The 12339-nt window shown below is 53.7% G+C and overlaps 1 protein-coding gene across 1 annotated transcript; it reads right to left on the bottom strand.

The window, feature by feature from the left end:
* Positions 1-10146: 10146 nt before the first annotated feature.
* LOC136547475 (peroxidase 42-like) lies at positions 10147-11678 on the bottom strand. Its single transcript, XM_066539418.1, has 4 exons — positions 11386-11678; positions 10996-11178; positions 10728-10890; positions 10147-10634 (listed from the first exon to the last, which is right to left on the bottom strand). Exons 1-4 carry the CDS (start codon positions 11587-11589, stop codon positions 10246-10248), a joined length of 939 nt encoding a protein of 312 aa, XP_066395515.1. The 5' UTR covers positions 11590-11678; the 3' UTR covers positions 10147-10245.
* Between the last annotated feature and the right edge of the window lie 661 nt (positions 11679-12339).

Raw genomic sequence — 12339 nt, 5'->3', positions numbered from 1 at the left:
CCACCTGGGACCACGGACCTTTGTCCAACACCTCTAGCAAGCGTCGTTCCCACCGCGCTTCAATAGAGGCCATGACAAAGGTAAGGCCAAGCGCCAGGATCAAGATGAGGGCCCCTCCACATAGAGGAGAAAAAAGAACAGAAAGGATCGCCGCCAACCGGCTAACTTTGCGTCGGTCGCCGCGGCCGATCACGCGGGCACGCAGCCCCAGCAAGACCCTCCGGGCCACTTCCACGATCTCATGGAGAGCCCATGCACCAACCACGACTACCCCGTCAAACACCTCTACAAGGACTGCCAGCTCCTCAAGCGCCTGCTAAGGTAAGCTGGTAGGCCAAAGGAAGAAAAAGGCGAGGAAACAGCAACCAAAGAAAGGGGCGCAGCGGGCAAGGATCTAGACGAATGAAGTGATCCTACCGAAAGCCTACCGAATGAAGGACAACGACGACGACGCTCTCTCCAAGGACCTTGGAACAACTATGTCGTTTCTTCTTTTCCTAAGTTTCAGTCTTACCTTTACTTAGCGAACGCTCCTATAAAAGCACCCCGACCCGAACACTTTTTGGCTCGGGGCGCTCAGGGGCTCTACTACCCCTCTGTTTTTGTTTTCACCATAAGTATTCTTTTACTTTCATATGGAGAAACTCCTTCCTACTCGAACAAAAGGGTAGATTGTTCCTTTGATTTACCTTACATAACTTTGCTTTAGAACATTCCGACTGATCGCACCCCGCCTTTTCCTATGGCTACGACCGGCCGAGCCTCGCAGGCCATGCCCCAGGCTCGCAAGGTTGCAGCCTACAGAACAAACGGGCAGGCATGAGAGAGAAAGAAATTTAAAGCAAAATTATGCTAAGGGAGAACTAAGGAATGAAAGGGAACAAGCTTCCCCGAACGAAGCAACTCCATCATAAAAACAAAAACCGATTGCAGTCATTAAAACACACACAAATGTTTTACATAGGGGTTCCCCCCACGAACTTAAACTTCTTACATTTACTAACTACTTATATTTATCAAGGTATTAAACCGACCCGGCGGCATCTGCTGACGGCGCGACCGATGAAGGCGTAGGCTACTCACTCCCCGGCATCACGACGTTAGGCTCGATCGGGGCCGAGGCGATGTTCCCCCATGAACCAGGCTCTGTGCTATCTACAGGCTCGAAGGCATCCTCCCCACGCATGCTTTAGGCCATGTCTTCATGGCGAACATCCATCACCCACTTGGCGGAGACTTGCTCCGACACCGACCACGCGTGCGGCAGCAGGCTCTCCCCGATTGACTGGATGTCCTCCATGCTCAGGCCTTCAGCATACCCACCGCAGATAGTGGCAAAGTCTAGATTCGGGTGGTACGTCACCATCGAGGTCAGCACCCCCGACGCCCCATAAAATAGCCTGCTCCTGACAAGGTCCTTGACCGTGTCTGGGACCTCTGCTAGCTGGACAGCAGGTGCGCTAGTGTTTGGCACTGACCCAAAGATTTCTGAGACGACGAGCTGGGCAACGTTGCGGATCTGGTCAAGGTCCCCCTAAAGAGCACGTCGCTCTTCATGGGACTTGGCCAGCTCCTCTGCGTTTTGGCTGAGGGTCGCCTTGGTCGTCTCCAGGTCCTGCTCTAGCGCCTTCACCTTTCCATCCAGCTCTGAAAGAAGGGCGACAAGCTCAGGAATAGGCTGAAGAGAGAAACCAATGCAACGAAAAACAGAAAGGGAACGTACCAGCGCGAGAGTTCTCAAGGGCGGAGAACTCCTCCGCCTATTGAGTCGCCTGCGTGCACAGCCGGGTGTTCACCTCCTCCGTCTCCATCACTTGGCCTCGGAGCATGAGCAACTCCTGGTCTACCTCCGATCGGGCCCTCCGCTCCGCCTCTAGGGCCTTCCTTGCCGACTCCAAGGTGACCTGCTCCGATGCCAGAGCACTCTGCTCTAGCTCAAGGGCCACCAAGGCCTCTTGAAGCACTGTCTCGGTGCTCGCCAAGGATGCTCGCAACTCCGCCTCAGTCTTCGCCTGGTGGGCTTTCGTCGCCTTGAGCCCTTACTCGGCGGCAGTCGCCCGCTCCGCTGCACGCTATCCCTCCTCCTGTGCCATAGCTGCCTCGGTCGCCCGGTCCTAGGACTCGTGGCGAGCAGACTCTACCCAGCTCTCGAGCTCAGCCATCCGGGCATGTTCCGCCCGGAGGAAGGAAGACTTGCGGGACGACATCTTCCTTATATCCAACAAAAAATAAGCATGCTAACGACAACCAACAAAAGATTCAAAGGTTGAGGACAAGTACTAGAAACTCACCTCTGCAGCAAGCTACAGGTCGCCCTCAACCAACTACCGAGCAAACTGAGCCTGTTTCCGGGCGCTTTCAAGCTTCGCGGATAGCTTGGTGAGCTCGGACATCGTGGCATCCCATGCCCACCAAAAATGTCCCAGAGCTGACGCTCTCGGGAATCCCAGAGGATGAACCTCACCTTTGATGGGTCCTCAGGGCATGGACACTCTAGGTCACCCTCCAACGAACCGCCAGAGGGCCCAACCTCCAACTGGACCACCGCCAGCTCCTACAGTGACACCGCCAACTCCTGCGGTGACACCAGCGGCTCTGCCATGATGTCCACTTCATCATCGGATGGGATATCCACCACCTCATCCACATGGAACGCCACCGGGTGTCCCAACTCCGTCCTAGTCACCCTTCCCTCTGGCACCTTCGGCTCCGACGGTAAGGACAAGCCATGCGGCCCTCCACCGGGCGAGATTGGGAGCTCGCCCTCCCTCATCTCTTCCACCATGATCGGCGGAGGAGGGGCTGCGAGGGTTACCTTAAAGGCAACCCCCGCCATCGGCACCGGGATCGCCACCAACACCGACGCCACCGCCACCGCCTTATCAGTAGCCGCCCGGGGGGCACCACCCCTAGGAGGGAACGCTACAGGGTAGGCCTCCAAGTCTCCTGCATGGGGGTTGGAGCGGTGCTCAACCCCGGCATCCCTCATCCACTAACAGAAAATACAAGTGAGTCACACTCCAAAAAAGACTCGACCAACAAAAAGTCAAAGAACAACAAAGGGAAACATACCGGGAGGTGAGCGGCACGATCCTGAAGGCAGGTCCCGACGACAACGGACCTACAGGATGAGGGCCGCTCCCAGACTACGACCTGCGCCCCTCGCTTCAGGTGGGGGTAGAGTCATCCCGACCGGCTCCTGCCCAACCTGCAGGTCACTACGACCGTCGGCTTGGGACTCCCCGACCGGAGCAGCGGATGGAGCATCCTCCGACCGTCGGTCACGCATCACCCGGGTGCCAGTCTACTCCTCAAACGACCCGGACTACTCGACCACACCCACGATAGGCAGGGCCTCCTCCGGCTATGAGCCAGGTGTTGGGACTGGTCCCATCGGCACACGAGTGCCAGTCCGCTCCTCCGGCCGCCCGGCTTGCTCGAGCACGTTCACCATAGGCGACGACGGAGCTGGCAACGCTGTCGAGGGGCACGGTGACCGCGTTCGCTTCACCGCCCATTCGCCAATGACATCTGCACTCGCAGCGCGCTTCCTCGATGCAAGAACCTCTGCACGCCGCATGGCCTCCTGCTCCTCGCCAGCGGACGCCGCCATAGGGTCGCGACGCTCCGCCGAGGTCACGGCGACCTCCCGACTCTCCTCCTCATCGGAGAAGATCATGTCATCCAAATCCATAGGATCATCCGACGCGAATTCTGACTCGACATCGCTCCTACGTTCCCCAGCCCTCACGCACCGGGTGACCTCCTTCTTCTTTTCTTCCTTCGGTCGAACCTCCTTGGTTCTCTTCTTCTTCTGGGCGTCCGCCGCCTCCTTCTGGGCGGCATACCGGGCCCTTCCCTCCGATCCCTTAGGAAGATGTGGCCGGGACTTATACCTTTCAAGCCCCTATGGAACGGATGCCCTAGGATCAAGAAACAGCAAAAGCAGAGGAAGAAACACGAACGAAATAAAGGATCATACCAGGTTAGACATGACCAAGGCATTAAACAGTATGGGTTTCCCCGCAACCGTATCCTTGGGTCTCAGCTGCAGCACCCGACCAAGGTGACTCCAGACCTCATCGTCTGACAGGTCCTCCGGCGACACACGGTCTGGGTCTGACCAGCCGCCGTACATCCACATGAGCCGCGATCGCTCTGCCAACGACGCAACCCAGTGGCGGAAGAGGGTGTGGAACACCTGCACCCCATCAAGGCCAAGCATTATGAGCTTCCATAGCTCCTCCTCGATGGCCTCCACCTTGTGCTTCTCCGAGCGGGCGCAACCCCATGGCCAACTTTTCTGCTTCATCGGCCTCCCACCGGTGAACGCCAGAAATGGCACCTCTACTGGATTCCGGATGTAAAACCACTCCCCATGCCAACCCCGGTTGGAGTCACATGGGGAGTACGCGGGGTACACACCTCCTGCGCTCGACTTCTTCTGTAGAGCAAACCCTCCCACCAGTGCGGTCTCGGTCGAATTCCCTGCCGTCATAGCTCTCCCGGAGAAGAAGAGCCGGAAGAGATCCACGTGTGGCTCCATCCCGAGGAAAGCCTCGCAGACGGTGACGAAACTAGCAATGTGTAGCACCCCCGTCGGATTGAGGTGCTGCAGTTCTAGACCCCACTCATTGAGGAGCCCGCGTAGGAACCAGTGCGCGGGGTATCCTAATCCACACTCGTGAAAGGTAAGGAAAGAAACCACCTCGTTGGGGCGAGGTTGTGGGAACTCCTCCTTCCTAGGGACCCTCTAGTGCGCCACCTCCTGTGGTGGTAGAAACCCCTTCATGACGAACGCCTCCAGCACCGACGCCCTCATGGTGGACGACCTCCAGTCCGATATTTTGGTGAGTTCCTCTCTTCTCCCTCGCTCTCTCCCCTTCCTGGAAACCTCCGCGGCTCTCAGGAACGCTCACAGCAAAAAGGAAGAGAGAAGGCGGTGGCAGATGAAGAACATGCAAAAGAACGGAACGAAAACCCTCTCCCCTCTCCTACTTAAGGAAAAGGGAGCAGCGGTTACGGAAGGACGCGCTGATCGGGGAAGCCGGAACGACGGGGCGAGAATTTCTCTTTCATTTAATGCAGATAGGACGTGCCCTGACCGATGAGACATGCTCTGCCCAACGGAACGGCTCTTGATCAGAAGGGATGTGGCCTCGCCATGGCCCACCACTACCACACGATCAACCACTACCACACGACGGGCACAGGAACCGAAGCCCCACCGCACGTGGGCAGCTCCCCGCTTTCCTAGGCCAGACCTAAAGGAACCCGAATGACAGGTAAGGATAGACATCGGATGACAGGTAAAGAAGCGAAGGCGCGCCCCCATGTAGGCCACGCTAACTCCGTCGCGGGCGACGAGCATGGGTCTCAGTCGGATATTTCCGACTGAAGCTCTCCGAACCCCGTCACTCAGGTCGTCAAGGTTCCGGTCGGACATTCCCGACTGAAGCTTTCCAAAACCCCGTCACTCAGGCCATCAAGGTCCCAGTCGGACTTTTCTGACTGAGGCTCTCCAAGCCCCGTCACTCCAGTCGTCAAGGTAAACACTATCAAACCCCCTCTATTTCATTACAATCATTTCATACATCCATACGTGCATTTCATTCCATACACCCGCGCCTCTCGGACGATTCGGGCCCTGAATCGCCCGGGGGCTCGGGAACTAAGCATCGCACGTGCAGCGAAATGCACCAGAACACTCCGTGTTGCGTCACGAAGCGGCGTTTGCCTCATTCGACATGAGCAAACAATAGAGCCAAGGGAGAAAACCGTAGATGAGCACCGTGCGGCCTTCGCCCGGTCTGGCAAACCGGGTCATCTCAACCTTCTCGTTCGATCCTAAACCTCTCGCCAAGCCCACAGAATCTCCATCGAGGGGATGGCATTAGGCCACCTGGGTCAGTCTCCGGAACGACCTAGGCATCTGCCGGGTTGTAGGTAAACGAGTAGTGGAATGCCACAAGAGGGCTATGCCGACCCCGTCACGAACGACGAACCCAGATTCCACTCGATCACACCCGTTAGCAAGCTCACTGAGCTAGTCTTCGAGCCCGAGCGATCGGAACAAGCGACGAAACTCAGCCCCTCCGGTTGAGAGGAACCGGATGGGGTAGCGCAAAACAACTCACAATGAACCCCATGAAGGCCCGACAAGGCTCGGGGGCTCAAATGCCAAAAACCTTGGGACCGCGACTCCGAACTCGTGTCGACAGGATCTATGACATCCGGCTATGGCTTGGGACCGTGACTCTGAACTCACGTAACAACTTCACTTCCGACTGTGCTACAAAAAAATCCGGGGACTGCGACTCTGAACTCGCGTAACAGCTTCACTTTCGACAAAAACGCTGGGACCGCGACCTCGAACTCGCATCGACAGGATCTACGACATCCGGCTATGGCCTGGGACCACGACTCCGAACTCGCATAACGGCTTCACTTCCGACTACACTCCAAGAAACCCTGGCCAGGGACCACAACTCCAAACTCGCGAAAAAACTAACTAAACTAACTACCTCGGCTGCCCAGGCCGCACCAACATCAGGACCCACGGGCTCCGTCTCGTCCGTCTCCGGAACTAACCATTTCAAAACCACGGTGCACACCGATGCCAGGGTCTGTCCAAACTAACTTCCTCGCCCGATCCATGGCACACATCGACACCAGGATCAGTAAGTTCTGTTTCAATCCGATCTTCGCGCCAAAAAACGCCTCGACTACACAACGTCACCTTGGTTGACAAAATTCCGTCTCAGACTAAAAACACGCACACACGCTCACTAAAAACAAAAACCCCCTAGACGGTTCCACCCGAACCACCCGGGGGCTCGGGGGCTACATCCACGGGTGCGCTCGCGCGCACCCGTCGACAAGACAAAAATCCCCCGGACGATTCTACCCGAATCGCCCGAGGTCCCTCAGGGACCGGCTTCTGCGCCAAGGCTCGGCCCAAAAGTCTAAAAAACAACAGGGCAAGGGGGCGGTCCAGCAACCGACCGGAAGGCCAGGCCCAAGAAGAGCAACGCCCGCTCGTCGGCTACTTCGGCCCACCTATCCGACCGGATCGCTCGATTCGGGCTCCAGCCGGCCTCCGATCGGAAGGCCTGCCCCCAGCCCTACTTCCGACTCCGACCCCACAACCGGGGCTCATGGGAACCCTGCTCACCGCTCTTCTCCGACCGGCGCACTCAGAGCTGACTGGAGCCATCCGACCGGGGGCGCCCCGTTCGGTAGGAACCAGAAGACGTGCGGAGAAAGGCAAGGCAAGGCTCACAAGTCAAAACCACTGTATCAGGGACCATACCTTGCACGAAACAGTACTCTACAGCCACCATGACACAAACATTATTGTAGGCGTCGACATCTCCCCCTACAGTATTGTAAGGGCCGCTAAAACTCCCATACGGTAAGCCCCCCGCGTGTCTTTGGACATCGATCGCGGTATGGGCACCAGGATTTGCCGTACCGGGTGAACATAGCGCGACTCCTCACATGCCACTAGGCATCAAATAGTATTTGCAGGTACCGGCGTCCATCCTTCCTGAAGAAGATAGCACGACCTCCCGTGCGCATCTGACATTCTACCTCGATATCAACAGTGTTGGGAGCGCCTACCATTATCCAATCCTCATCAGCGTGGGTAGCAAGGCTTAAAGACATCCGTACCCTCTCCCTCTCACCTGTAGAGCCATCCCCTTCATCTATAAAAGGGGATGCGCTCCCTCCAACAAGGGGACCAAAAAAAGGAGGCCAGAGTTCCTTAGATCGACATCGACACCTCACAACCGCAGAACCACCAAGTTCCGACCGCAAGCATACGCTCGAACACCTAGCTCGTAGCGAAGTTCCTATCACTCTCGGCCCTTCCGGTCGGAGCCGACCGGACCTCTTGTACACCCCATCTTTCTCCCTCTCGTTTGTAACCCCACTGTAAACTTCGAGCATCTGGACTCAGGAATAAAGTCACCGACCGACCCCGACTAGACGTAGGGCACGTTGCCCGAACCAGTATAAATCCTGTGTCATTGAGTGCTAGGCCACCTCCGATCACAGCGTACAGCAAAACTACAAATATTCACTAGTTGGTCACTTTCTGCACCGACACTTCCTCTCCTAACTCCAGCCACCGAATCAGATGTTCGGCGATTTGAGCGTTGCCTGAACTTGACGTCAATTTGGAGCATATGATGAACTATAGGAAATGTGGAAACATATATATAGCTAGGGAAAGTGATAGTGTGATAGTAGTACTTATACTTAATTAATCTCCCAATGCCTTTGCATGAGAGGTCCTCGTTACATATATATGTAGAGATTTGAAAGGATACCTTTACTTTTTAAATAAATTATGGTTATGCAGATTTGAAAGGATAATTTTTACAAAACGGCTAATGGCCCATTATCGCGACAGTTTGTCCAGACCAAACATGCTGGAGATGCCAACTTGAACTACTCAGTTCTCTCCGTCTCTCTCTTTAATCCATCAAGTTGCACGCTTGCGTCCACTAGTTGTGCCAAGCACACGACCGAACTCTTTGTAGCTACACGGAACGTCACCGGCCGGCGCACTACCAGTCAGCTGCAAGCCGATCCAGAGGATACTTGGGATCGTCGTTTCCTTGACAGTTTTTGACCTTGTGCGTCACGCACGTCTTGCCTTTGTTGTCTCCTCGCGTAGAAGTTCTTGCACCCCTCTGCTGCAAAAGGAGACCGAAAACGATGTGTATGCTAGTAGACGTTGCTGTTTGGTGCCAAATAGACATCATCACCTTTGAACTTCTGAACGGATTCATCGGACTGCACTTTGCAACGCAAACGGACGACTGAAAAATGTGAGCCCTGCCAGCTGTTCTGATGGGAAATAAAAGGGCATCTCGTTCGAATTCCTGTCGAAATTATAGAGTCCGGCTAGCTACTCTGACATGCATAATGCACTATTAGAGTAGAGGAATAATGTAGAGTAGTTTGTTACTACTAAGCTGGCAATCTGGCATCTTGTGCAAGTTTTTCTTGAGAGATGCTTGTACTGTTTCTGACTGCCGTTGACAAGTGACAGCGAAACGCGCGCGCTGCGTGCCGCAGCTACAACTCTACAGTCGTGTGTGCCGGAATGTGGCGCTATTTCCCGCGTGGTAACAAAAATCCAGTACAGCCACAAGATTTCATCTTTGTCACCATGCATTTCAGAGTTCTAGAAACAAAAGCGACGTCTATTTCGGAATGTTTCGATATGAGAATATAATATACATTGATTTGTTGGAACGTAACGTACCCTTTTTTTGCGAGAGAGGAATGAACGTACAACGTACTTGGTGCTCCAGTTAGCACTTAGCACAGTGTGATAGTTCTGACTGTCAAAATTCAGCATGTCGCGTCGCTGACTGCTTTATCAACAAGTCTTGACTGTTGGTAACTGACAGACAGTAACCTGCGGCAGGCTTGAGAGCAGTCACAAGAACACAGAGGCTAAGCACAACTCTGCAGATAATACGTCATGATCAGGAAGGTTAATATAATATTGGTCTCATCAGCCACTAGCGGCGTATCGCAAGATTCGCAATCACTCGGGTTTCAACGCCAGACAAATTCTGCATAGCTGGCAGCTGGCAACTACCATGGTTGCATTGCAGGCTAACCCCATGTGTTCAGTCTTCAGTGGAGGCTGGAAGAACTGACATTTTCTTTTGGATGCATATGTACTGTAATATGCTTCCTAATTTGAATGAAGATATACCTTCAAATTTCAAACTTCAGGCCTACTCCTCTGAATGCGTATGGTTGCATCTATTGCAGACTAACAACCGCATTTACGTGTTCAGTTCAGTGCAGAACTGGTAATTTTCTTCTACCTCTTATCCTTCTTAGTTATATATATGTGAAAAGTTGTCAATCTTTTTTCCCCTGAATTTCAAGTTCTGTTTTTTCTGTAGCGGCTGGATAGGTTCTTGTTCATCGTTAATTACTACTGGCCCCATGGGAGAAAATATTATATATACCTTTCTGTGCATTTCAAGGAAAAGTGCATGGTAATGCTTTTGTACATCTTTCCGCGATGAAACACAAAACGATCAGCAGGAAAGCCAAATTCTGGTTTGCGCTACAAAGAAAAGGAGAGCCATAATCTGGTAGGTATGTTCGTTTCTATACTCTCTCTCTCTCTCTCCCTCTCTCTCTCTCTCTCTCTCTCTCTCTCTCTCTCTCTCTCTCTCTCTCTTCGTTGGTAGTCCATGCACGATCTTAGGACGAGTTCACAATCCCGCAGGCGAGCCTGATCTCCCCATTGGTTCCGGTGAGTGGGCTGAGGTTCCCCATCTTCACCATCGCCGACGTGAAGGCGCTGGTGAAGGCCGATGTGCTGGACGCGAAGTTGCTGACCGTGCTGTCGGTGCTGCCGTTGTTGAAGAGCTCCTGGTCCGAGTGCAGGAGCCCCTTCTGCGACAGAAGGTTGGTGTAGTAGTCGTTGTCGAATGTGGTGGGGGTCATGGTGTCCAGCGGCGCTAGGTTGGTGCCGCCAGACATGGGGCAGTTGGCCTGGAGCGACGTGGCGAAGGCGGCGTTGATGTTGGTGTCGTTGTAGATGTGGTCTTTGAAGTTCGAGCACTGCGCCTGTCCGATGGTGTGAGCTCCTGCAAAGTGCAATGCGCGCGTCGTCGTCAGACTGCAACCAAAGATTCAATTCAAAGGTATGTATGCATTATAGCTAGAGCATGCATATGCACCTGAGAGAGCAACCATGTCGGTTGCGTCGAGGTTCTTGTTGCTGAACGCAGATAACAGTTGTTGGAGGCTATTTGTAGGAGCTGGGAGGTCGGTTGTCTCGTTCGGGAATGAAGCGGTCGAATCCCTTCTCCCCAGTAGAACGGTCCACGAAGGCCCGCCGAGCTGGGCAGGAGTTCCAAACCAACAACTAGCAAGTCAGCAACCACGGAAACAGGGTGTCTGCTGGAACTGGAATGGAATATGCTTATGCATAGGGATTTATCTCACCGCGACGACGGAGTCGCGGGCGGCGACGGCGAGGATGTCGGCGCAGGAGACGACCCCCGGGCACACCGCCTCCACCTGCGCCTTGATGTTGTCGATGACATCGAAGCGCCTCAGCGATCCCTTGTTCGGAGGCGAGCTCTGCTCCCCGGACGTGTCGTTGAGCAGAACGGATGCATCGCAGCCCTGCAGTGAGGTTTACACACAAATTTCTAGTTAGCTGCTTGTACCTGTGTGTATATATATTTACTGCTGCCAACGTACTACTCCTATATATATAAAAATAAACTTTAGTTAATTTGGATAATAATATCTCGATCGACTTATCACTTATGTTAGAAAACAGAAGAATAAGAAGAGATGAGCGAGTGTTGCTCTGCATATGAGACTTGCATGCACAAAGCAGTCGTGGAAGTGCATCCGGAGCAGCGACGCCCCCGTGCGCGCCTCCTGCATCACCGCCGCGTCCACGCCGCTCTTGATGGTGGACAGCGCGTTCGGGCACGACGTGTCGTAGAACGTCGATGACAGCTGCGCCGACGCCGCCGAGGCCAGCGCCGCTAGCACCACCAACAGGCAAGAAGCAGAGGCAGCCATGACTATGCTTTGCTTTCTCGGTAGCTACACACACTAGCAGCTAGCCCCCAGCTGCTTTTGCTTCTGCTAGCTCGTTGGCTGTGTGATTGTGGTGTGCAAAGGCGATGCTGTACTCCATGCATATTTATAGGGCCCACCGATGACTGCATGCCACTAGGGGACCAGAAAACATCCAAATAGGACGCCAAACTTTGTCCATGTTTAGTCTCCGAAAGCCAGCAACCATTTTCGTCACGCAGTGCAGCTAGCTACTCGACCCAGCACACAGTGTTGACCAGTATCTGAATTGTGTTACATTGGCATAAATAGAAGAGAATTTATGTTCGGCTGAGATTCATCATGAGCTAGCGCAGTTTTTTGTGCAAGCATCCAACACAAGGGCGCGCGACGAAAAGTATGCGCGAGCCATACATGTACTGACAAGATTAGCGGATGTTGAGCAGATACTGGTGTGTTTCTTTTGAACTTCCCTGTCAGCTCCAGCTGGCCGCTGATGCATGACCTCAATCTTTAACCTAGCATCTTCAAGAGTTCCCAATAAAGCTTTCAGAATTTTTGGTAAGAATGGAAAAAAACTAATCTCCAACTATTCTCAATCTTTCCGCGCTTGGAAAAATAGACCGATCGCATGGAATATCCGTGGGTGGGAGACACACGTATCCATGTGCCAATTTAAAGGTGGAAAGGACGTGAGAAAAAAATAAATGGTAGAAGTGGTTCTTGATGCAAATGTACAAGAGAGAAATAATA

Source organism: Miscanthus floridulus, chromosome 3 (assembly GCF_019320115.1).
Source record: "Miscanthus floridulus cultivar M001 chromosome 3, ASM1932011v1, whole genome shotgun sequence".
NCBI classification, from domain to species: domain Eukaryota; kingdom Viridiplantae; phylum Streptophyta; class Magnoliopsida; order Poales; family Poaceae; genus Miscanthus; species Miscanthus floridulus.
Note: the sequence above shows the minus strand (reverse complement) of the source record. Positions and strands in the feature narration are given on the sequence as shown.